The 25,598-nt window shown below is 41.1% G+C and overlaps 1 protein-coding gene across 1 annotated transcript in view; it reads left to right on the forward strand.

Annotated features, from left to right (window-relative positions):
* The window catches only part of lrp1aa (low density lipoprotein receptor-related protein 1Aa), a 258,152-nt gene that overhangs the window by 70,263 nt on the left and 162,291 nt on the right, over nucleotides 1-25,598 (forward strand). The window contains 3 exon segments of the mRNA XM_036560017.1: nucleotides 7,810-7,929; nucleotides 8,821-8,949; nucleotides 10,848-11,108. Of these exon segments, the coding sequence (XP_036415910.1) occupies nucleotides 7,810-7,929; nucleotides 8,821-8,949; nucleotides 10,848-11,108 (510 nt within the window).

The following is a 25,598-nucleotide window of genomic DNA, read 5'->3' on the forward strand; positions in this document are numbered from 1 at the left end:
CTTTCTTTCTTTCTTTCTTTCTTTCTTTCTTTCTTTCTTTCTTTCTTTCTTTCTTCCTTCCTTCCTTCCTTCCTTCCTTCCTTCCTTCCTTCCTTCCTTTCTTTCTTTCTGTTTCTTTCTTTTATTCATTCTTTCTTTCTTTCTGTTTTTCTTTCTTTCTTTCTGTTTCTTTCTGTACTTTTCTGTCTGTCTTTGCATATTTCTTTCATTTTCTCTTGTCTTTCTGTGGGTTTGTCTGTCTATCCATCTTTTTTATTTGTATTTCTTTTATTTGTATTTCTTTTTGTCTGTCTGTCTGTCTGTCTGCCACATTATCACGGTTAGTTACGCTGTTCTTTTAGAGAATATTAGGGGTTTAATAACTAACAGCACATTTGAAGCTCATTTATAAGGTCAGCAGTGATTAAATGTCGGAACGGAAAACAGTCTCACCTTCATCACTGTGATGAATCTTACTGTTTATCTGTTTCAATGTCTGTAGAAGGTGCAGATTAATCTCGGCCTCCTGTCTCTCTGCTCACCCAGCCGTCTGTCTCTCAGTGTCTGTGAAACCTCTTCATTTTACAGCTGTGAGTGAGAGCTCCTGTAAATCCAGCTCCAGTTAAACTAACTGGCCACTATACTGGCTGAAATTATTCAGCCCCTTGAAATGCAGGCATGTGGACTGAAGGACAGGCTGAATTCACTGGACCACATTTGGAGGTTTTATTCACTGGAAATAATGGACATAATGTCCTGTGATGGATTTCCAGACCTGTTTAGCATCAAGATAACTCAGTGCACTCAGGTGATGGCGGCATTACATTTGTCCTTGAATTATAGCCTTTAAATAGCTCCTTCCACAAGTCTCTCTAATCTGGTGGTCTGTATGTACCGCCAGTCACCATTCAGAGAAGCAGGCCAGACGTAAATGCACTGAGCAAGTCTGAACTTGACGCTAATAATCTCCAAATAATGGAGGGAAGGTCAGGACGCGGAGAGGAGGGCTAACAGACCCCCCGGTGTGCTGTCTGCTCTACTGAGTGAATGTGATTTACAGTAATGGAATGAAACTGTGATCCTGCTTATCGAGAAACGTAATTAATTTGAATTATAATGCATTAGCGGTTCAGCCACATGGACTTAGCACGGAGCTAGCAGTTTGGCTAACTTGGTTGAAGAAGCCCCCCAGGGTGAGATTCCCCCTCCCCATTATTTTCTATCCTGATCAAATGACAGGGGCAAATCTAATCTCAGCACATTTACTGAATGGCCTGATAGTCTAATCCTGAAATTTCCCCTTTTTTGTCTTTTTATATGCATTTCCCGGATGAGCCCCTAATTCTGTTATGACCCAAGAGAATCTTCACTCTCTGGGTGGGCAAGATAGCCCTCCCTCCCCCCATCACTCAGTGCGATGACGTAATAGAACTGGTGGTTAGTGTTCTCCTCCAATCGTGTTCAGGTGTCCAATGATGTAGCATTAGTCGCTGTGAAGGAGGAAGCCTGCCTTTTACCTCCTAGCACTGGTGGTATCGTGTGATTGGAGGACGCCTAACTCTTGGATACGAATAAATTAAGGAGAAAATTGGAAAACATCAGCCGTGCGTTACTGTTTCACGGTTTCTACAAGGAACATTAGACTCAAGATGTATAATCTCTGTTCTTATGGAGCATCAAGGCACCTGGAAACGTCTCCTCCACTGCAGGTTTAATAGTGCCTGGAGACGCAACTCGATATGCAGAACACAGCATAACAGGGGCCGGTTGCACCAGCTGTATGTGAGTTCGAATGTAGGCTGGTTGTTACATTCATGATTTACTTAGTTGAGGTTTACGCATGGTGTGTATGAGGTTTACTCGGAGTGTGTTTTCTTTATTACCCTGTTGTTTTTATATTTAGATAAAATGACAAATTAAAAAGACAAAGTAAACCTTTTTTCAGGTGTGGCTAAAAAGTTTCATTTCAGTAGAGAATAGTCATCTGTGTAAAAAATTAGTTAAATGGAAGATTTTATCTTCATTTTCAGTGTTCATAATTTTATTTTTGGTCTACTAGAATAGATTTACAACTTCAGTGTTTATTCACATTATTTTCCTCATAGTGTTCATCTCTATTCACCCTCTGTCTGAAACGCTCTGTTAGAGCTCCTATGTCTTTAAGCCCCACCTCCCGATGAGCCCAGAGTGCTCTGATAGGTTACCTCGTCCACTCTGTTCAGATCGGTCGACATCCAGAGTGGCTCCGCCCCTCCACTTTCCGCCCCTGTCCTGCAGTCTGCAGACAGACTTTTCTCTCCTGAGCATCTGTAAACTCCTCTGTGGCTGTTTCTGCAGCTGCGTTGGTTCTGCCGTATCCGTTTGATCCAGAGTGGATCTTCTCCACACAGCTACAACACTGACCACACTTTTCCTCCTCCAGTAGCTTCTGTGCACTGCGTGAGGGCATGCCGAGCTGGCCAGTAGGCGGGCACTAAGGACTGTGTTACGAGATTGCGTCATCTTATAACAAAGAAAAATGGCTGGAATTCCAATGAGGTGCTTCAGGCAGCTGAGAAAAGTGGTTTCTGTAGGAGAGAGTTTCTCCCTCTGGAGGGAACGCAGAGCCTTGCAGACCGTTTGCATGCACAAAAACCTGCATAAAGTACTAAAGGAAAGAGGAAAACTGGAAAAGCATAAGTGGTCTGCTACGTTAAAAACAACACATTCTGTCTCTAACTAGACACAACAGTGTGTTCAGCTGGGAACAGCACATTTAGAGCTACTTTCAACACAGCGAGTGTTAAATCAGATAACTATATGACCCAAAGTGTTAAAATGGGTTACACAAGTAAGTGTTTAACAGATCATTTAACACATCTCTTTTTAGAGTGTGTATGATTCTGGCCAAGTTGCAGAGACTGTGGTAAACGTTGGTTTTGAGAGTGAAAACGTGAAGTTGACATGCCGTCCCCTTCGATCAGGGGTGTCATACTCGACCAGTAAAGGGGCCCTATTAAAAATCTCAACAAATCTGTGGGCCAGAGAACATGTTTTTATTTCATTTTTAATCAGTGTTGTACTATAACCCAAACTGACCATTGTTTGGTTAAAATATGCAAAAAAACTTCAACAGTAAAATACAGACAGTAGTATCAGACCTTGAAATATTACATGAATACTTGAAATATTTAAAATTTAAATGTCCCCAGAAGCTCGATCTTTTAAACCTACATATTTGCTTGAACTAGGCACCTGATGTCCTTTCTTTGCTGCACATTCATTAAGCCTTGGGCCCAATTTCTGAGCTGCTGAGCTGACGTTAAGGCTACGTTTACATTACAAGCCTCATTGCTCAAATCTGATTTTTTGCTCAGATCTGATCTCTCTGACACGATGGTTTACACTTGTTTAGGTAAGTGATCCAAATCTGTCATTAATGTGAACAAACCGGCGTCCTGAAATGGCCCCCATCCTACTCACGTGAATGAATGAAAATGGTCCTATATAGGATATGTATCCTATTTGTGACCATGTGACCTTATTGTGAACACTCAGATCAGAATTCATGTGCTTTTTTCTCCTCTGTGCATGTGCCATCATTCAGCGTTACCATGGCAGCAGCGCCGAATAGAAGGTAAAGCCTGTAAATGGTGGAAAAAGCAACACATCTCACTTTTTTCCACCTTTGTCTCACTAATAATGAACAGCTGAGAGTCGGGTCATTTCAGGATGCCGGTTCGTTCACATTGTCAGATTTACCTAAATGAGTGTGAACTGTCCTGTCAGAGATCGGACTTGAGCAAAAGATCTGAATTGAGCAGTGAGGCTTGTAATGTGAACATAGCCAAAGTGGCTCAGGTCGGATTTGAAAAGATCACATTTGCTTATCCACACAGCCCTGAAAACATCAGATCTGATTCACATTGGGGCAAAAGATCAGATTTGTGCCACTTCAACCTGGTAATGTGAACGTAGCCATCTTACCCCAGCTAGGGGGCGCTCTGTCCTGATAGTGGGTCAAGATACCCCGTTTAAAGTTGTTTTTTGTGCTAGATAAACAGAGTTGCTGCTGCGGTTCATCTGCTCTAACAGTGTTCAGGTTTACACATCGTCACGCTGTATGTGATGAACTCAGATGTGGTTCAGGTTTACAGTGGACGCTGTTCTTAAGGGGAGCTTCGTCCAGACACAGAAGTGGTCCTGGGTTGATGTTTGTGTAGTTCTGTCTGCTCTGTTGAAGCTGCTCCATTGAAGCTGCTCTGAAGCCACAGAATCTAATTATTATTCTGATCAGAGTGTGTTCTGGTTGTGTTTCTGCTGACCCGCTTGGCCGGTCAGAGAGGCAGATTGTCCGTCTCTGAGGAAAATCACTCTGAACAAACAGGAGTTCAGTACAGTAGATTATACAGTCTAGACACGCGACTCAACTTCACCCCTTAATCTGCTCCTCTGTTTCACTCCTCTGTCACCTTTCACTCTTTTTCTTTCTTTTTGGTTTTTAGTTCTTTCTTTTTTCTGTCTCTTCTTTCTGCCTCTTTCCTTGTTGTTATTCCCTTTTGTATTTCTCTCTTTCTGTCTGTCTTTCTATCCACCTGTCATTTCTGTCTGTCTTACTTTCTGTCCATCTGTCTGTCTTTCTGTCCCGCTGTCTTTCTGTCCATCTGTCCTGCTGTCTTTCTGTCTGTCTGCCTGTGTCTGTCTGTCTGTTTGTCCTTCTGTCTTTCCCTCTGTCTGTCTTTGTCCCTCTGTCTGTTTCTGTCTTTCTGTCTGCCTGTCACTGTCCTTCTGTTCGTCTGTCAGTCTTTGTCCTTCTATTGGTCTGTCTGTCTGTCTGTCTGTCTGTCTGTCTGTCTTTCTGTCCCTCTGTCTTTCTGTCTGCCTGTTTCTGTTCTTCTGTTTTTTCTGTCTGTTTGTCTGTCTTTCTGTCCCTCTGTTCATCTGTCTGTCTTTCTTTCTGTCCCTCTATCTGTTTGTCTGTCTTTCTGACCTTCTGGCTGCCTGTCTATCCATCTTTCTTTTTCTTTCTTCTTTTCTTCCAGTCCTTCTTCATTAAGCTCTGTATTCATTGTAATATACTGAGTCACTGAAAGGCTGTTTGTCGGTCTGCTCTTTTGTGAGGAGCCGCGTATGAAAGCGAGCTGTGCTTTTAAATGTGACTCCTCGATGACCTCCACTCTGACCGTTTCTGGGAGCCCCATATCTCTGCTGAACAGATGGCTCAGTAATGTATCGATTATTGCTGGAAATGAAATAATCTGCTCTGTTTTTGGAGCAAAGCCATTACAGGTCATTTCAGCTGTGTGAGTCACTTCAGTCCTTTCAGCCATGTGAATTAAAAGCACAGCAGTGCAGGCCGAACATCACAGGATATTATAGAGCAGAACACATGAGGCTTATTTATCCCAGATTATCACTTACATACACAGCTATATACACATTCTCAGCCAATCACGCTGCACTGTCAGAACTGATGGTTATATAATGTTCCGTGTTTTAGATGTTTTGGCAAAAAATGAACGTTTCTGTTCAGTGTGTCTATTTTCAGTAGTTCTATTTCCGTGAAGGCTTCAGTGGCCACGTGTAGTGCATATACAAGCAGATGTGTGTGTTTTGCTATAAGAGGACCTTAATATAAGCATCATTTAAGACTAATATCGCTGTGTGTAGACACACGTACACTCTGAAATGTAAACACACGCCGAAAGACGCAGTATGAAGTGCACGTTAAGCAAAATCCCTGTCAAGTTTCTTTTTTTCCTCCTGAAATCCTCTTAAGGATTAGAACTGAAGCGCATACTTTTGCAAAATACACACACACACACTCTCTCACACACACACACACACACACACACACACACACACTCAAACACACTCATACCAAGAAGAAAACACACCAGAAATGCCTTTAACTGTTTGGGCTGCACTGGTTATGTTGTGCTGACTGAACTACTGCACACTTTGTCACTCTTTCCCTTTATTCCAGCTTCCATTCTTTTCAGGAGACTCACTTTCAGTTTCTCAAAGAAACTCCAAAGTTCAGTCTTAGAAGTTGGTTGATCATTTTCGGAAGTAATCAAACACATTCAGTGATGTTGAGGTCTGGACTCTGGGATGGTCAGTCCATTGTTCAGCTTCTTTGTTTGACGTGTCTGTCTCCTTTTCTCAGTGAGGCTTCTTGACAGCTACACATCCTTTCAGACCCATAGTGCTGCGTTGTCTTCTCACAGTGGAAGGATGGACAGTGGAAAGATTTTCTCCTCTGTCTTAAAGATGAAAGCTTTAAGTGCTGTTTATCTGGGGGCAGTTTTGGTGTCTACCAAATCTTCCGGGTGGTTGTTAGGAGTCACATTTTACACACTGTTACAGCTAAGACCCCCTAAGTAAACATTTAAAACTACATATAATGTCCCCCCATAAGCATTCAGAACTGAAAAGCTTTAGATTTACCATATGAAAATTTGCTATAGGCTAAAATAAGTTAGTCAGTGTTTCTCAATCATTTTCATGCAGATGTTTGTGTTTAGGTTGGAAAGCTCACCTGTTTCAAACACTGAATTGTATTAGATTAATTGTGTTCAAATCACCAGAATTTTAAGTGAATTTGTTAGTTTATTAGTCAGTCTGTTAGTTAAATGGGGGGAGATGTCACATTTGCACTTACACCACTTTCAGCCGAATTGTTAATGAACAGTAGGTGCTGGAAACAAAGTTTCAGTTTTCATTTGTAGCAGAGACGTGTAGGTTTCTTATATAAGTAAATGCTTAATCTTGTTCATATATTTTAAATATTATTTAGCATTCAACATTTTCCTCATATGTCTAAAGGGATGAGAAGTCTGCACAGCTCTGTATATATGACCTGATAAAGAACGTCGCTAGGCTGGCGTTGGACCACCATGCAGGACTATTTACCAGCACAGACGCTATTAACAGTGTATTAAAAGCCTGGGGCCTGAATTACTGAGCCGTTTTAATGTCATAAGGCCGTGCTTTGCTTTCGTGCCCGCAGGCATGTGTATATGTGTACGTGATGGATCATTTACTCCGTCATCTACAGCTGCAGGTACTGACTTTCAGAGCTGAAGAGATTAGCAGAAAACGAACTGAAAGCTACTGCCGGCTAAACCATGCATTGCATGCAGTGGAGAGAAATGTAATGCACTGGATTTACTTCATTCAGGTGTGTAAATTATTTCTGAATGAATGAAATGCAGCAAAACAGGTTCCTTGCTAAGTGTACTCGCTTTTGGCAACAGTAGTTGTGTTGATGTTATGTATTTCGTTCATATGGAAGTAATGCACACAATTTTTCCAAATTTTTGAGTAATTCAGAGATGTAAACAGAGTGATTCAGAGTGGTTTGGTGTGAAATGGTTCAGATGTCTTTACAGTGGTGGTGATAGGAACCAGGGGTCGCCATGTCTACAACACAAATATAGACATTTTATTTACTATCTAAAACCACCAGTGAACCTACACATCTTCTGAGTTTTTTGTTATAAAGCTGAAAACATAAGTCATCTTTGGAGACTATTTTGCCGTACAACATCCTGCGTATACCCCTCCGCCATGAATGGATTAAACCGCTGTGAACAATTCTGACTTGGTAAGTTTCTCTAGAACGGAACATTTCACACCAAACCACTCTGAATGACTCTGACTACATCTTAACCACTTAATTGTGTAGAAGTTTTGAAAAATCTGTGAAGTTCCCATTGAAGGTTCATGATATTTTTGCCGTATCGTTCACCCCTATGCTTTCATGCGCTAACAGAATTTTGCTAGCCGCCTTTAAAAAGCTGTATTTTTAGTTGACCTCTATTTCTCCCTATTTTCTTGTCTTTGCAGAGCTGATTTCTAGCTGTACCAATGCCGGTTGCCAGGACAACTGTGCTGTCACACGGACGGGTCCCATGTGTTACTGCAAGAGCGGCTTTGAGATCAGCCAGGATGGAAAAACGTGTAAAGGTCTGTCTCTCACCATCCACTCATCACACGGTCAGATGAGGTTTCGGAGTATTCAGGAAATGTATGTCAAGATCAGCTCAAGAAGAGTCCTTGAAAGCGGGCCGTTTCACAGCAAACGGTCACTCTGATCCCTGTTTCTGCACCATTTTACAACAAACTTTTCCCACTTTTGTGAAAATAAGATAATGTAAACATTAATAAAGTTTTAAAATGTCAGATTTGCCAGCCCATACAGTCCATATACGAAAAAATAAGCTGCAAAACAGCCTGTTTTGAGTTTATTGTTTTCGTGATGTCATAAAAACCAGCACATTTACGTATTCAGCCTGCAGCAGTTTAGCTCCGCCCACTCACACTGAAGGTATAAGGAGTGTTACAGCTCAGACTGCTTTTTCTAAGGAGGTGCAATACAGGGCAGCCGATGTCGTTACAGAGCTCATTTACATATCTTAGTCTTAAAGGCACAGCAATAAAAACAGCCTGTTTTACTTTCATACATGTGTAAATATGATTTTCATATCAAATTTATTTTATCCTATCTTAGTTTTACTTAGTCTTTCAAACAAAAACTAGCATAGTGATTCAAGTCAGCACTTTCAACTGAAGTGTTTTTAACGTTGTTTTTAATGCTGTGACGTTTTGAACCAGTCATGTGACTTGATCATGCTGCTGTAATTGGTGACTCATGAGGGCTAAAACCGAATGTTGTTATAAGTAGACCTCACACGAAAAAAACACAAGAACAATGCAGGATATGGTCCTGTAAGGCTAATGTAAATATTGTCATTTTGGAGAGTAGTGTTAAGTAAAAATCGATATACTGTAAATACTGTGTCCAAAAGTGTACATCTGTATTAATTTAATTGATTCTATATATTTGCTTGTGTTCAGATTTTGATGAGTGTACAGTCTACGGGACGTGCAGTCAGACGTGTACGAACACTGAGGGATCATATTCTTGCTCCTGTGTGGAAGGTTACCTCGCCCAGCCGGACAACCGCTCCTGCAAGGCCAAGAACGGTAACAGTGCCACACTCACAACACAATGGTCCTATATAGAACAATGAACACTCAAAGAACAATTTGCATGGTTAAAAGGTTCTTTGAATGGTGAAATGGTTTGATCAGGCATGTTTATTTCCATATAGCGTACTTGATATGGCACACAGGGCATTTACTTGCGGCCCACATACCATATGGAATGATGGCACAGGAGAGGGCCGGATGCGGTTGCTAGAACCCAGCCTGTTTACTGCCATTAGAGCTGCATTTCAGCTGCCCTTAAACCAGCACTGCTAAAACTGACGCACCACTCAAAACCAGGCTGTTTCACCTTCCCTGTTTCACAGTGCTGGGAGTTGAAGCTAGCATGTGCTTCCTCCTCTAGAATGAGCTTCAGCAGCTGCAGATGCTGTCATGATGATGGGATTTGAACTCTGCTTAGCCTATTGCTCTACTCATGTCCAAAAATGTTTACTACACTGTGAAAAAGATTTGTTTCAAATTAAAGTAACATGGCTGACTTAAAAGTTTGTTAATCAAACATCGGAACAATTTTATTGTTCTATTAACTTGATGAACACAGAATTTTAAGCAGCCACAAGTTATTTAAAATGAAATCTGAATTAAACTGCAAACTGGGATATGTAGTTGTGTTCCTAGTACTGAGGCAGATTGTGTTGGACTACATGAAATTAACATTTTAGCCCAACATGAATCTTTGATCAAACAATAAACAAAACGTCACACAGGCACAGGCCAGAACATTTTAGGTTAGATTTTTGCAGTGTATATGGCCGAGGTCTGAATTTAAACAATTTAAACTTATGTTTTATACATACATGATAGTCGTGTAGCTCATTTCAGCACTGGCAGTCTTTGCCAGAAGTGGCCCAGATCTGTTTTAAGACATGTGGGCCAAATGCATTTTTAACAAGTGGGCCAGTTTTGGCTCACATGCAGTTTGCTAGTGGTAGCAGCTCTGCCATATTTCTGACCCAGATGTGTTTTGGCACACATGGGCCAAATAAGCATTTTAAGTATGGGCCACTTTTAGCTCACATGCAGTGTATCAACATGGACCAGCAGTGCCGGAAGTGGCCCACATCTGCATGCTGTCTGGGTTAGCATAGCTAAACACATTAGCAGCAACTGTCTATAGTTACAGACAGACTGTGTTTGGAAAGTTATACAAATCTGATTTTGGGCCAAACCATCGTGACCATAAAGAATTACATATTGTTCTCAAGTTGTATCGACACACGTGCGTCTAGCTAGTTCTGACCTCATAATCTGATTGGTTGAAAAGTGTCATGTCAGTTTTTTTGTTTTTTTTTGCTGTTTTGTCGGTATGATGATAAGATGAAGGAGCTACAGTTTGGTGGATGAAATTGCCACTTTCAAATGTGTGTTATAATAAATTTTGCTGTATTATTGAAATCTGCATATTCAGTCATTGAGATGCAAACATCATTCAAAAGTCATTCAGAGTGGTTTGATATAAAAACTTATAGGAACCAGGGTTTGTGATGTCTTCTGAGTTGTTTATGTAATGTTGATGGCAAAATAATACGAAATGTAAATAAAAGAAATTTTCTTTGGGAACTGTTTTGCCACACGACGCCCTGCATGTATCCCTCCACCATGAATGGATTTAAAAATACATTTTAGTCCCATCAGGCAGTGTATTTACAACCATTTCATGTAATAACTTTCTGTGAGGGAGCTTTTAGAGGTGGATGTCTGGTTCCTATCACCACCACTGTGAACAATTATGACTCTAGAACAGAGCATTTCACACCAAACCACTCTGAGTGATTTTGTTTATGTCTTAACCATTTAATTATGCAGGAATTTTAACAAATTGGTGGAGTTCCCCATTGATGGTCCAGTCAAACCTCTCCTCTGTTCCTCTCTAGTGCCTGTGGATCGCCTCCCCGTGTTGCTTATCGCCAACTCTCAGAACATCCAGGCTACATCCCTGAGCGGCGCCAGCAGCAGCTCCCTGTACACCAGCACCAAGCAGACCACCGCCATGGACTTCCTCTACGATCAGGAAATGGTCTGCTGGATTCACGTGGGCGACACGCCCGCAGGCACGCAGCTCAAATGCGCCAATATCCCTAGCCTGAAGAGCTTCATGGACGAGAGAGTCATCAACATTTCCCTCAGCCTGCACAGTAAGTGGAGCAATGATGCGGGGCAGGGCGGAGAGCTTTGAGTCAGGCTGTGATTTTGATGCGTTTGGTTTAGTTTAGTTTTGTTTTGGTCATGAATCTGAGGTCAGTTTGCTGCAAAGAGGAGCTACAGTGTCTTCATAACAGCCCCAAATCAAACCTGATGATCATCTCTGTCCATTATCTCATCAATCTAACACATCAAAACCTTTCAGAATTTCAGAAAACACTGTTCGTTTTTCCCATAAACAAAACCAGCTTAGGTCTAGAGTTCCTTATATGGGTGTGACTCTGACTGCAGAACTGTGACTTCAGTGCTCTCACAAAGTGCGATGAAGTTGTACTTTGGACGGTTAGGCCCGAAACATACTTCATGCAAGGACGCGAACGCGAATGACAGCACTAGTTCAACCCACTGCAAACTCTCAGTCCTGTGCGTTATTACGTTGCTGTGGCGGTTAAAACACTCAGTACTAAAGGGGGCGATAGAGGGCAAATCGGAGAGGGATCTACTGTTATTCCAACAGCCTCAACAGCTAAACGTGGACAGTAGAGGAGAGTGAGCTGCTTTACCTCTTCTCTTGAAATGGAAATGCGATAATGTATGAGACTCAACTGCTCGTCTGGTATGGCAGTTGTGAAAGCACGCTGGTGGTGCAAGACCGCTTGGTCAGGCTTGGCTGTCGTTATAGCGCCCCTTGCTGTAACGCTTAGAATGCAGCACTATGAAATGCGTCGAAACCCCGTCTGCGTAGCTCGAAGCGTCTACGTTTGCGTCCTTGCGTGAAGTATGTTTCGGGCCTTATGGCTCACACTTAAAAAGATGGTTCTTCGAGGGTTCTTTGGGTAAGGCCATGGTTCTGTTTAGAACTTTGAGTTCAATATAGAGCAATTTATCCTTAATTGGTTCTTTGCGTGGTGAAATGGTTCATCAGATTGAAGGCGTATGTGTTGTATATGCTTCTGTATAGAACCTTTTTGACATTGGTCCTATACAGAACCATATTCATACACATATTTAACACATTCTCCATTAATCTGACCATTTCACCATGCAACCATTTAAATGGTTCTTTGAGTGTTCATGGTTCTGTGTCGAACCATTGTCTTTACTAAAGAAATACAGAAGAACAAGAGTGTGTGGTTCTATATAGCACCAAAAAGGGTTCTTCTGTTGTTACGATGTCAAGCTTGTGACAACAGAAGAACCATTTTTGGTGCTGTATCGAACCATTTTCAACAAGGATCTATATAGAACCATAGACAACACATTCTCCATCAATCTGAAGAATCATTTCACCATGCAGAGAACCATTTAAGCATGAGCTGATTCTATGTAGAACTCAAGGTTTTCAATATAACCATTCCCTTTTAATAAAGAACCCTTGAAGAAACATCTTTTTGAGAGTGCGTGTGTGTGCAGTTCCTCCAGGCAGGCAGAGCAGGCGATTGTGCTGGTTGGCGTGGCCGCCAGTCTGGCTGCCTGTTCTGAGTCACATGTTGCTGCAGCTCAGAGCTCCATACGAGCGGCTGGAGCAGAGAAGAGCAGAACTTTCCATCTTTGTCTAATAAAATCGGGGGAGGAGAGAAGCACATTTGGCTACGTTAAGAAAGACGTTTGTGTATAAGAGGGTCAGCGCCCCTTCGCTCCCCCTCCCTGTCGTTAGCCCAAATATATGGCAGGTTTATGATCTCGCTTCGGCTGAACTTTTACTCTGTGATTTCACCGGGAAAGCAGGCAGCTGTGCTTTTTTCCCTCGTCCAGAATACTTTTAAAGGCACACGTGTTCAGAGAGTTTTCCAGGGCCGAAAGCAGCCTAATGTGAAGGGGAATTAAAATATCTGCATAATTGAGTGTGTGAGGTGTAAACAGAGTGATTCAGAGTGGTTTGGTGTGAAATGGTTCAGATTTCTTTACAGTGGTGGTGATAGGAACCAGGGGTCACCATGACTACAACACAAATATAGACATTTTATTTACTATCCAAAACCACCAGTGAACCTACACGTGTTCTCTGAGCTTTATTTGGAATGTTGATGGAAAAATAATAAGTTTTCTTAGGGGATTATTTTGCCTCACAATGCCCTGCATGTATCCCTCCACGATGAATGGATTTTAAATCCAAGAGCTTCTCAAAACAATGTCTCAGAGATCAGCCAGTGTATTCATAACCATTTCATGTAATAACTTTCTGTGAGGGAGCTTTTAGAGGTGGACGTCTGGTTCCTATCACCACCACTGTGAACAGTTCTGACTCTAGAATGGAGCATTTCACACCAAACCGCTCTGAACAACTTTAATCATGCAGAATTTGCAAAAGATTGGAATTTGACGTACACTGTGTGTCCAAAGGTGTGTAGACTCCAGTGTTTCTTCTGGTGTTAATAGTAAGTTTCTGCTGCAGTAACAGCCTCTACTCTTCTGGGAAGGCTTTACACTAGATGGTGGAACATTGCTGTGAGGATTTGATTGAGCATTAATGAGGTCAGGTACTGATGTTGGATGGTCAGTTCTGGATCACTCCAGCTCATCCCAAAGGTATTGGATGGAGCTCCGTCATTCAAAAAGAACACAGTTCCACTGCTCCACAGCCCAGTGCTGAGGGGCTTTATACACCTCTAGCCCACACTTGGTATTGAGCATGGTGATCTCTCATGTGCAGCTGCTGTAGTTGGTCGGTGCTTTTCTTTGGATTATTCAGTGGTTGCACCTGAAAGTAGCTGGAAGACTGTATTCTATTATGGATACTTTATCGTCCAGCACTAATTGTGGCTAAATTTTCCTTTTCATTATGTGTTTCTTTACTGAAAGCATGTTATGGAGAATAAACATGTGCATATAAGAGACAGAAAAGCAGTGAGGGCATTAGAATGAGGAGGAGCAGAGGTGAAATGAGTTAAAGTGGAAACGTGTGAGAAAGAGAGAAAGAATTAGGGAGGTAAGGAAAAAATGTTGAAGTTTGAAATGTTTTGGAAATAGTGGTACTGAGAACAATAGACATGCCAGTGGCTGAACCACTGAATGGAATGAAGCAGAGAGAGAGAGAGTTATAGAGGAAAAAGTGCGGGTGGAGTTGAATTGGGACAGAAGGTAGAGGGATGACTGTGCTACACTCTGTCTGCTGTGCTGCTGTTATTTGCATTCCAGCTGAAAACCCTCTAAGCAAAGTTTACAGAGTTGCGCAAAATTCAGAGACCCTTTATTTATTTAATTTCTAGTCAAAACAGCCATTAAGTACAAGTTATTGATTTTTCAGTGTCTGAAATAAAGCAGAGAACATATTTAAATGAAAATTAGCCTCAACAACGAAATCTAATATCAGCTGTTGGAGTGTTCAGTGTGTCCTTCCTTACCTTTATTCCAGCTTTCATTCTTTTCAGGAGACTCACTTTCAGTTTTTAAAGAAATCTGCAGACACACCTCCAAAGTTCAGTCTTAGAAGTTGGTTGATCATTTTCTGAAGTAATCAAACACATTCAGTTTGTTTGATGTGTCTGTCTCCTTTTCTCAGTGAGGCTTCTTGACAGATACACATCCATAGCGCTGAGTTGTCTTGTCACAGTGGAAGGATGGACAGAAACACCTGTGGATGTTTTCAGATCTGAAGCAGCTTGATTTTCTCCTCTCTCTCAAAGATGAAAGCTTTAAGTTCTGTTTATCTGATGGGGCTTTTAATCATTTTTTGAACTTCAGTTTTGGAAACTGTATATGTGTGTGTGTGTGTGGGTGTGTGTATATATTTGCTATATCACCCACCTCTAGACACATGCTCATACTGTACACTCAGACCCAGTTTTCCCCCCTCCTCCTCCTCCTCTCCTTTTTCTCTTTCACTCCGTTTTGCACGCTGTCCTGAATGGGCATAGCTGTGGTCCACTGGAGCAGAAATTTGGGGCCTACCCACAAAACACTGGCCGGCATTAATTGACTCATTGAAGGCTTTTATGGCCTGACTTTTTATAGCGGCATCAGTGTTTCCCTTGTATAATTTCTGCAGGCTGGTGGTGAACCATAGAGGGCAGCGTGAGACTGTCAGACAGGCTTTCATCATTTGCTGTCTAAATTAATTTTTGGCTCCATGCATGGATTAATCAGTTCATCACTTATTGTAGCCTAATAGACACTTCACCTTTTGGGTCTGTGGGGTTGATGATTGCGCCTTAAATTTTCTGTGTCTGTATCTGTTTCTGTATCTTTCTGATAATCCAGCAAACATTCCCTGAATCTGTAGAGTCGCCCTTTCCATTCCATCTTATCACGAGATCATATGTGACTCACATCCAGAGTTATGAGGCCATGAAGAGGGGCTGAGATACACGTTATCTGCCTCTCACCGTGTGGAACTGGTGGATTCGTGTGTCCTACATTCTACATTCTGTGTGAAACTGACCAAAGGACACTCAGGAAATCATTAAGGACTGACCCATCACAACGGAAACCCTTCATTCTTCATTCATTCCACATCGGAGACACATGTGAAATGGTGTGCAGAGAGTTTACAGCTGCTGAAGTTGCTGCAGTGGTTTTGGAAAGTAGTGATGAAGATAATGGAGCATTTTGATATGAACATATAAGTATCATGCTCAATGGAGAATATTGACCAATCCAGAAGATGCCCTCAGACCCCAGAGAGTTAAAGGAACAATTTGAATGGACACAATCCAGTCATTGCCATTAATGCAGGCGAGCAGCCAAAACAGGTTTGGTGTCCGAGGTTTGGATCCATTAGAAGCTGCGCTTCTCAGTGATTTTATAATCGGGATAAACAGTGCTGTAGTGTGGAGTTAATTTTGTGCCAGAAGTTTTAAATAAAATTTATAAAATCCACAAGCAAAATGTTAAGTATAAAAATGTCCAAAATATGTACAACACAAATAATGAGAGTTAAAATCAAACTTTAAATGCCCTCTTCTAAAACCCACCCCCTTTAAAAAAAAAGTGCCAAAAGTCAGAAGCAAAAGAGAAATTCCAGAAGCAAAAAAATATATCAGCAAAATCAGCAATTAAAAAAATGAAAGCCAAAACCGGCAAAATGAGTATTAAATTAATACATGAATGAGAGAAAATGCGTAGAAATCTCTTTGAACAAACACGCTTGATTTAACTTTATTTATTAGTATTTGCAGCACATTTCTGATGTCTTGATACTCAAAAATTTGCTTGTGGATTTTATATTTTTATTTAAACCTTTTGGCACAAAATTAACTCCATAATTTAGAGTAGGCTACCAATGTCAAGCAGCCATGGACTACTGAACATGGACAAGAACTTCAATCATGACCTTTCAAATTAGTCATACAATCATAAACTAGTGTTTAATGCAGAAGCCTTTATTTTAGTTTGCCTTAGTAGCTTTTTCATATCAAATTACCACCACATAAGGAAGGCTAGCACCTTATTATGATTTCCTGTATTATATTAGCATCAGGCTAGTTGTGCCACATGTCCTTTTCCCCACTCTGGGTTTAATGCAGCTTGTGACAGTTCCAGTGCTTCAGTTCAAAGCCTGAATATTATTAGAGAACCCAGTCTGGGTTTAGTAATACTTTCATAATCGATAATTAACACCACCTGTCAGTGCTCACAATGTTTTGGCTGATTAGTGTATATTGCAAAAGCAGTATAATCATAATATATCCATATTTGTCCATAACTTTAAGAAAAACCTCAGCCTGAGAAAAAGCCTCAGCCAGTACGTGAAGGCCTCTGGAGGGCTCTGTAACTGCTGACCCCCCATCAGCATCATGCCTCAGTGGGAGATGAAGACGTGCGTGGAGGGGATTTAGTGCAATTTGTTGAACCTTCTGCTACACAGTGAGACGATGATTCCCAAAGGCACTGAATTTAATAAAAAGTTTAGCTTTATTAGATAAAAAGGTGGCAGCCTGGTGCCGGTTTAACTAATGCAGCCTCGGTTTTCCCCAGAGTGGATAAACCTTCTTTATTCATCTAGGCCAGGGGTCACAACCCAAATGTTAAGAAGGGCCATTTCGTCCATCAATAAAAATCAGACCACCTTGGGAGCCACAACATGTTATGTCCATTTTACCATCTTGGCTGTAAATGTGTCTCAGTGTGTGCTAATGTACTATTACATGGTATAAAATATACAATAAACAAAAACGCAGACTTACTTTGCTCTGCTTTGAGCTTTAGCTCAGCTATAGCTGCTTTTCTTTCATCTCCAGCAGGACAGCTTTCTGCAAAAGTGGAATAGTTTCATGTAAACTTTCTCTCAACGTTTGATTTTTACGAGGCTAAAGCCAGCTCCTCGTTCGCCAGCTTTTTGTTCACATTTTTCCGTTCCACCTTAAATGGTGCCTGAGGCACCAGAAAGCACCATTAAAGGTTTAAAGGGACAGTTCAAACTAGAAGCTGGCGAATGAAAAACTGACTAATTGTGCTGTGGAGCCACAACAAGGCAGTAAAAGAGCAGCATGTGGGCCCAGAGCCGTATGTTGCCGACCCATGATCTAGGACTGTCCAAAAGTTGGTAGACACCTGCTTAGTTTGTCCTCTTTGCCGCAGTAACCGCCTCTACTTTTCTATGAAGGCTTTACACTAGATGTTGGAACAATGCTGTGATGATTTGATTGCATTCAGCCACTGGAGCATTACTTTGCTGTTGGCATATCACCATTGCATCTCCTTATATCTTGCATCCTCATTTTTGTCATTTTTCAACTTTTTTACGAATTATTTGAAAATTCTACACACTTAAAGGTGGTTCTTCAAGAGTTCTTCAGTAAAGTAAATGGAACCATAACACACCCTTCATAGTGATGGTGCTCCCAGTGGCAGTGGCCTCTTTCAGCAGGATAATGACCTGCTAAACTGCACACACTGTTCGGGAACGGTTTGAGGAACATGATGGAGAACTCAAGGTGTTGCATCGTCCTCCAAATGTTCCACATCTCAGTCTGATCCAGCATCTGTGGGATGTGCTAGGATGAAAGGATGAAAACTGTCATGCTTAAGGTAAAGGGTGTGTGAAGTTTGCTTCTTTAGTTTTAGCACTGGAGCTACGAAGCTAACTTGGCTAACAAGTAGTGGAAACTTACACCCCACTAGTGACTTGATTATGAGGTTTCTGACACTTTATGTCAAACTGTTATCTATAAACATGGACTAAAGTAGATTAGTATAGATAAAACTCAGTAACAGCCACCTTGAAGCCTGAACGTTTTCATGTAGACCAGCTTCTCCAGCTTTATTTAAATTGGACCGCAAAAATACAGGTCAGTAGATCTTGCCGTGCTGCAGGGTTTTGAAGCTGACGTTTGTGTGGTGGTGAGTTTGCAAGGTCGCCATGGTAGCCACATGGTGGGGTCACACAGGAAATGATGTTTGCAGTGATTCAAAACCTCGGCATGCCGTCCAGATGAGGCAGCCAGATGTTCTTTCTCTCTCATTTCTTGTTCCCAGATGTTCACCTCTCTCTCTCTCTCTCTCTCTCTCTCTCTCTCTCTCTCTCTCTCCCCCTCCCTCTCTCTCTCCCTCTCCCTCTCCCTCTCCCTCTCCTGTCCCACTGTCTCCACCACCCTCTTGTGAAATTTCAGATTCCTGTAATGATGTTGATCAGCATCCCTCACATCCGTTTTTCTCCTCTAATCTGGCATATTTTCATTTTAGCTGTCATGTTTGGATTTGAAGTGACGTCTGCTGCCAACATCACATTTGATGTTGAATTTTCCATCATGCAGGAATCTGGCGGAGCATTTGACTAGTGGAGTACTCGTTATGTAATCAGCTGCTTGTCAAATACTTCTCAAAATTTGCACATTTGAGTTTTGTGTTTGAGTTTGAGTGTTTATTTATAAACAATGTAAACACTTTTCAAAATCTCAAGGTTCTTTAAAGGGAACTCTGACTGTTAAGGCATATAGGCCCCAGTATGGTCCAATACCATTTAACTGTGTTGCAAAATACATTCTCCTAATGTTACTAGCTTGACATCGTAACAATAGCAGAATATTTTTTGGTACTATATAGAACCATATGCAACACATTCTCCATCCATCGAACCATTTCACCATGCAAAGAACCCTTTAAGCATGCAAATGGTTCTTTGAGTGTTTATGGTTCTGTACAGAACCAATATTAATCTAGTGTATCAGATCAGTGCGTCGCTTCTTTATAGCTTCAGTGTTTCAAAAACACATTTTCCTCATAGTGTTCATCTCTATTCACCCTCGGCCTGAAACGCTCTGTTAGAGCTCCTGTGTCTTTAAGCCCCGCCTCCCAATGAGCCTAGTGTGCTCTGATTGGTCAGCTCGCCCACTCTGTTCTGATTGGTCAACCTCCAGAGCGGTTCTGCCCCTGTCCTGCAGTCTGCAGAGAGACCCTTTACTCCTGAGCAGCTGTAAAGTCCGCTGTGACTGTTTCTCCATCGGCGTTGGTTCTGCCATATCAGTTTGAAAGTCCGGTCAGTGCCTTCTCCACATGGCTACAACACTGACCACACTCTTCCTCCTCCACTATCTGCTGTGCGCTGTGTAAGGGTCTGTCGAGCTGGCCGGTAGGTGGGCACTAAGGACTGTGTTATGAGTTTTCATCATCTTGTAACAAAGGAAAAGGGCTGGAATTCTAACGAGGCGTTTCAGGCAGCTGAGAAAAGTGGTTTCTGTAGGAGATAGTTTTTCCTTCTGGAGTCAACTTTGGGCTTTGTGACTTTGCAGAGCGTTTACATGCACAAAAAGCTACAACACACTAAAAGAAAGGGAGAAAACGGTGAAGCATGACATGTTTGCTTTAATAATATAGAGTATTGTGTTTTGTATCAAGATGCACTAAATCTAAAGTCAGAACAGATTCACATTTGTTATATCGTTATGCATGTTAGTTCTGCATGGTCTACCTAGTTTTAAAAAGGTCTTCTGGATTTTTGCACACACACGTTTGACCTCAATCTGCTTTTTTTATAGAGCAAAAAAAATTAAATAAATAAATCTGCAGGACGCAGTGACCAGGCATTTGGCGATGCGAAAGTGCTGTTTACATTGCGGCCATCAGGAAGCCATTATCCCAAGTCAGAATACATCTACGACTGTATGCACGTTTTTCATTTTTTTTTTTTTCCTTATGTGCGGTTTGTGTAGGATGACTGGGTTTTTCTGCAGCTTATTTATATCCTGTTTTGAAACAGACCTGTGTTCCAGACAGAGTTGTTGACATGAAACACCCCCCCAGGGCCTATACTGTTATCACCAGGCTCGCACAATTTATGTGCAGTTTATGGTGCTGGGAGGATTCAGTGTCGACATATCCGACCAAACTGTGATTAAAGTAGAAAAGGAAAGTAGTTATTTAACATTACACTCAGTCCTGGAAAGGCTTTATTTAACTTTTAAAACTGTAAGAGCCTGTATGTGGGCCCAGAGACCCTTCATTTCTTTAAATTTGAGTCAAAGTACAAGTTATTCATTTTTCAGAGTCAGAATTAAAGCAGAAAACATATTTAATAGGAAATTAGAAGCAACAACTAAATATAAAATCGGACGTTTTAGTGGTTAGTGTGTTTTCCTTTATTACAGCTTCCATTCTTTTCAGCTCTCCAAAGCACCACTTTCAGTTTTCCAAAGAAATTGGTTGGGTCTCTGACTTTTGCACAGTACTTCAATTTCTCACTTATAACTACGTTTCCTCATAGTTAGAGTAATTCACAGTAGTTACTGAGTCTTATGATTAATAACTGAACAGTTAATTTAAGGAAAAGTGATTAAAATGAAAAAATGAACAAGAAAGCTTTGCTTAAGAAGCAACAGGAGATAATAAAAAAACCCAGCTCAGAATAAGAGGATGTCATAATTTGTTGCCATCCAGTTAGTTACTTGTTAGTATGCATAATATGATGTTGTTGTCGTCGTCGTCGTCATCGTCTCTGTAATTGGTCTACATCCATGCAGTTGTTTATAGTAGAAGTACTGACTGTAGTCAGAAGTACTGATCATATGCACAGAAAAAAATACTAGAATATAATTTGTCATATTTATCAACACTGCGACATTTGTATGCACTTCCACCGTGATATGACACCAACAGCTTAACAGGTAGACTAGCATACTACTGGTCGCACTGCCGTGGGAGCGTGGGTGGTGTGGCCGTGCAGAGTGACCATGCAAAGAGGCTCTCGGGGGAGTGCCACGCTCCCAGTAAAGGGAGAGATGCTATTTGTTGTTAACTCTCTGAGATCTGAGGGCATTTTCTTGATTTTTGCATATATTCTTAAATTCTTAAAGGTAATTGGGCCCAAAAGCTGTAAAAATGAAATCTGGTTTTTAGAAATTCCTAATATTGCTTGTGAAAACACAGCTTTACTCATATGGAACTGTTTTGATGCTCGAAAAGAGGTTTACCAAAGTCTTAGGATCACAAAATTAGAGGAGTGTATGAATAAAATGATGTGTATCTCAGCCCCTCTTCATAGCCTCATAACTCTGGATGTGAGTCACGTATGATCTCGTGATTAGATGGAATGGAAAGGGCAACTCTACAGATTCAGGAAATGTTTGAACTGTATTTCTGCACTGGATTATCACAAAGATATTAATAGAAACATTGATAAACATCTAATTTTGTATCGGCCATGTGGGAGAACTGCATGGCTACAAGTGACTTGCGTTCTATCTCAGCTGCTTAAGTTGCACTGTGCTCAATAAAAGAGAGTTTGGCCGCATGGTTCTTCTTCACCTAGACATTACATCATATATTCAAAGTACTCTTAAGATATAGATGGTTCTATATAGCACCAAAAAGGGTTCTTCTATTGTAACGAGCTTGATATCGTAACAACAGAAGAACCCTTTTCAAAAAGCTTCTGTATATAACCATCTACAGCATATACTACATCAATCTTAAGAACTCTTTAACCCTGCAAAGGGCTCTTTGAGTGTTCGTGGTTCTATATAGAACCATTTTCTTTACTAAAGAACCTTTGAAGAACCATCTTTTTGTGTAGGATTGAAGTGAGAAAGTTGTGGCTTTCTGACAGTTCGCCCACTTGGTACAGAGGTTTCCGGAAAAAGCCTCTTAAATGGTCATGTGCTAGAATCGGCTCATGCTTCGTCACAACAGCCTGGTGACATTTGGGGCATTTTTTTATTTCTTTCTCTCTTCTTTTTTCCTTTGTTTCTCCCTTTCTTAGTTCTTTACCCCCTTCTTGTGGCCTGGATTAGCCATTAGCCTCCGCTCCTGCTCCGTTTCTGAAGGCCCTGTCTTGTTTTTCTCACTTTGTTGTGTGTTGCCTGGTCAGTGCCTTTTCCAGATGATATTGCAAAGCCTTGTGAACTGCTGGCACTTTTTCCTCTGACGGAGGAATGGAGAGGGGGTGCGGCTTAAAGAGCTTTAAATCTTCAGCTGCGCCAAATTTCAGAGAGCAGGGAATTAAACTTTCAGAGCTTATCACCTCCTTGTTTTTAAAGACCTGTTGAAATTTTTGAGTGTTTTGACATTTTGAAATCTGCCAGGCAACCATCGAGCAAACATAAAAGATCCACTTTGAATATTTCCCTTTCATCTGCCCAGAATGAGTCGGTTTACGCACCTTAGTCCAGTTTCGTATGGCTTTCTTTGAGGGGCTGGAGGGAGGCGCCGCTCGCAGATGGGTATTAAAGGCTCACTGAGCCAAGCAGCAGTTGCCTGAGATCCACTTTGCACTTTCTCCCCTGCTCGTCCACAGTGTTGACTCAAGTTTCTCCATGTCACATGTGGCCAGCTTCATATGATTCTCGAGAAAATAGAGTAAAGCACATCTTGCATGTGTGCTGAAACTCCACAGTGAAGACTGGAAGTAGCATCAGTTGTTTTATAACTCAGCTTCCCAAAAATGTTTGTCTAACATGAGGAAGAACTGCTAAGAGGAACCAAGACTCAAAAGGAGAAACTCTCTAAGATAATGAAGAACCACTGAGAAGAACCAAGACACCCTTTCAGAGCTTTAAGAAACAATTAGAGGAACCAGGACTCAAAAGGAGAAACTGTCTAAGAGCATATAGTAGAACCACTGAGAAGAACCAAGACTCAAAAGGAAACACTCTTAAAGAGCTTTAAGAAACAATGAAAGGAACCAGGACTCAAAAGGAGAAACTCGCTAAGAGCATATAGAAGAACCACTGAGAAAAGCTAAGACTCAAAAGGAAAAGCTCCCTATGAATGTGAGGAAGAACCACTGAGAGGAATCAAGATTTAAAAACAGAAACTCCCAAAGAGCACGAGGAAGAACCACTGAAAAGAACCCAAACTCAAAGAGAAACTCCCCTAGAGCATGTTGAAGAACCACTGATGAGAACCATGACTCAAATGGAAAAAACCCTAAAAGCGTGGGGAAGAACCACTGAGAAGAACCAAGACTCAAAGGGAGAAACTTCCAAAGAGCATAAGAAAAACCACTTGGAGGACCGAAGACTTGAAAGAAAATCCTCTAGAGCATGAGTATCAACAATCTGATTGGTCGTCGCTCAGCTCATTTGTATAAAGTTCATCCATAATGAGGGAACAGTGGCTTGATCTGTCAGTTAGATGTTTATTTTGTCGTCTCTTGGCTCTTTATGGCGCTGTATGAAGTGTTCTGTTTGATGTAAATTAGCAAAAAAAAAGGGCAAATCATTTTGCAAGATGTCCTCAGCCGTGTCGTGTCGTGTTGTGTATATATGCTGCTTAAAATTTCAGCACCCCCAACTTGCAACACCTTCCCACATCCCTGCATCTGTACAGTGCAGAAAATCCAGCAGGCTCTGATCATCATTTCAGACTCAAGACGACTTTAATAGGCGTATGTACGTTTTCAAAACTTGGCGTGTTATTTATTTTTTTTTTTTTCATCTGTAAAAATCATGTCTATATTGTGTGAAAAGGCCTTTAGTCTTACAAAGGCACCATAAATGCTCAACGCTCATTAGAACATGCATTCATCAGTTCAGATCACCAGGTGATCATACATTATAGCAGAGACTCTGGAATGGCAGGTCTACTTTATCAAAAGTGAGGCTCTTGGTCAGCAGTCGGCAACACGCGGCTCTTTTACTGCCCTGTTGCGGCTCCGCAGCAGAATTAGATTTTTAAATAAGTAAAAATAAAATAATCCTCCTTTACAGTAAAATAAAGCTCTGCTGATCGTTCTAACACAGTTTTAACAATAAATGGTCTTTAATGCTGGAGTTAATGTAGAACTGCTAATTTTTCCTTTAACTGTGAAGATCAGCACGGAGACTGCTGGTCACCACAGCAACACAGACAACAATCTCGCCTAGCTAGTAGCTAACGAAAAGGCAAAGAGACAGATTTATAACGAACATTGATCATTTGGAGACGAACTAACTTAATTGCGTTTGTAATCACTCCAGCTGGTTTCCTGATACTTTTAATCTGAAATGAGAAACTGTCAAACACGAGCTTCTTCAAATTTTCCCATTCCACTTTAAATATTGCAGCGATTACCTTCTGCCACCACAGTCATTTAAGATGGAACAGGAAAATTTGGAAAACAAGCTGGTGAATGAGAAGCTGACTTCAGACTCATAAAAACTGAACGTTAAGAGACATTTTACAAGAAACTGTTCTACTTTTCCTCAAAAGTTCCCTGCCGGAGATGCAAGAAAAGCAGCTATAGCTGAGCTAAAGCTTAAAGCAGAGCAAAGTAAGTCTGCATTTTTCTTCATATTTTATACCCTGTACTAGTACATTAGCACATACTGAGACATATTTACAGCCAAGATGGTGAAATGGACATAAAATGTGGCTCCCAAGGTGGTCTGATGTTTGTAGAAAGAACAAAATGGCTTTTCTTAACATTTGGATTGCGACCCGTGCTCTTAGGTAAAGATAGTTTCATTTATAAGACATAAACCATATTATTGTGCAGTTTGGGCAAAATATATATATATAAAAATGGTGTATTATTCTGGACATCCTTTTGCATATTTAACAACTTAAGTAAATCTAAAATATTTTTATTGGGTGAAACTGTAAAAACAGAAATGAACAACATATAGAAATATGTCAGTATTGCTTTCTGACCCAACAACAAGATAAAGACGAGTATGTAAAGCCCACAGCAGCTTCTCTAAGTGCAGCAAAAATGGTACAAAGCTGAAGTCGGCTTCTTATTCCCAGCTTCTTGTTTAAATTTTCCTGTTCCACCTTAAATGGTACAGCATTTAAGATTGAACAGGAAAATTCGAACAAGAAGCTGGGAATAAGAAGCCGACTTCAGCTTTGTAAAAATGGCGCTGAATGTTGTTTTATGTCCAAAAGTCGTTTGTTTCATATGTGTGCCTCTCACACTTGAGCTATAATCTACAAGCATCAGACGCTGCTGAATTTAGTAAATATTATAGCCATTCAGGTTTTAGCTGAAAAGCTGCAGAGCCTCTCGGCTTGTAGGCTGAGTCCGCAGCAACGCGTGAAGCAGCTGGCCGAGTGAGGAGCACCATAGGCGGCTCACACAGAAAGCCGGCTAGTCTCCATGCTAGGCTAATGGCTAACGGCTAACCCCA

This window comes from Colossoma macropomum, unplaced genomic scaffold (genome assembly GCF_904425465.1).
Source record: "Colossoma macropomum unplaced genomic scaffold, Colossoma_macropomum, whole genome shotgun sequence".
Classification (NCBI taxonomy): domain Eukaryota; kingdom Metazoa; phylum Chordata; class Actinopteri; order Characiformes; family Serrasalmidae; genus Colossoma; species Colossoma macropomum.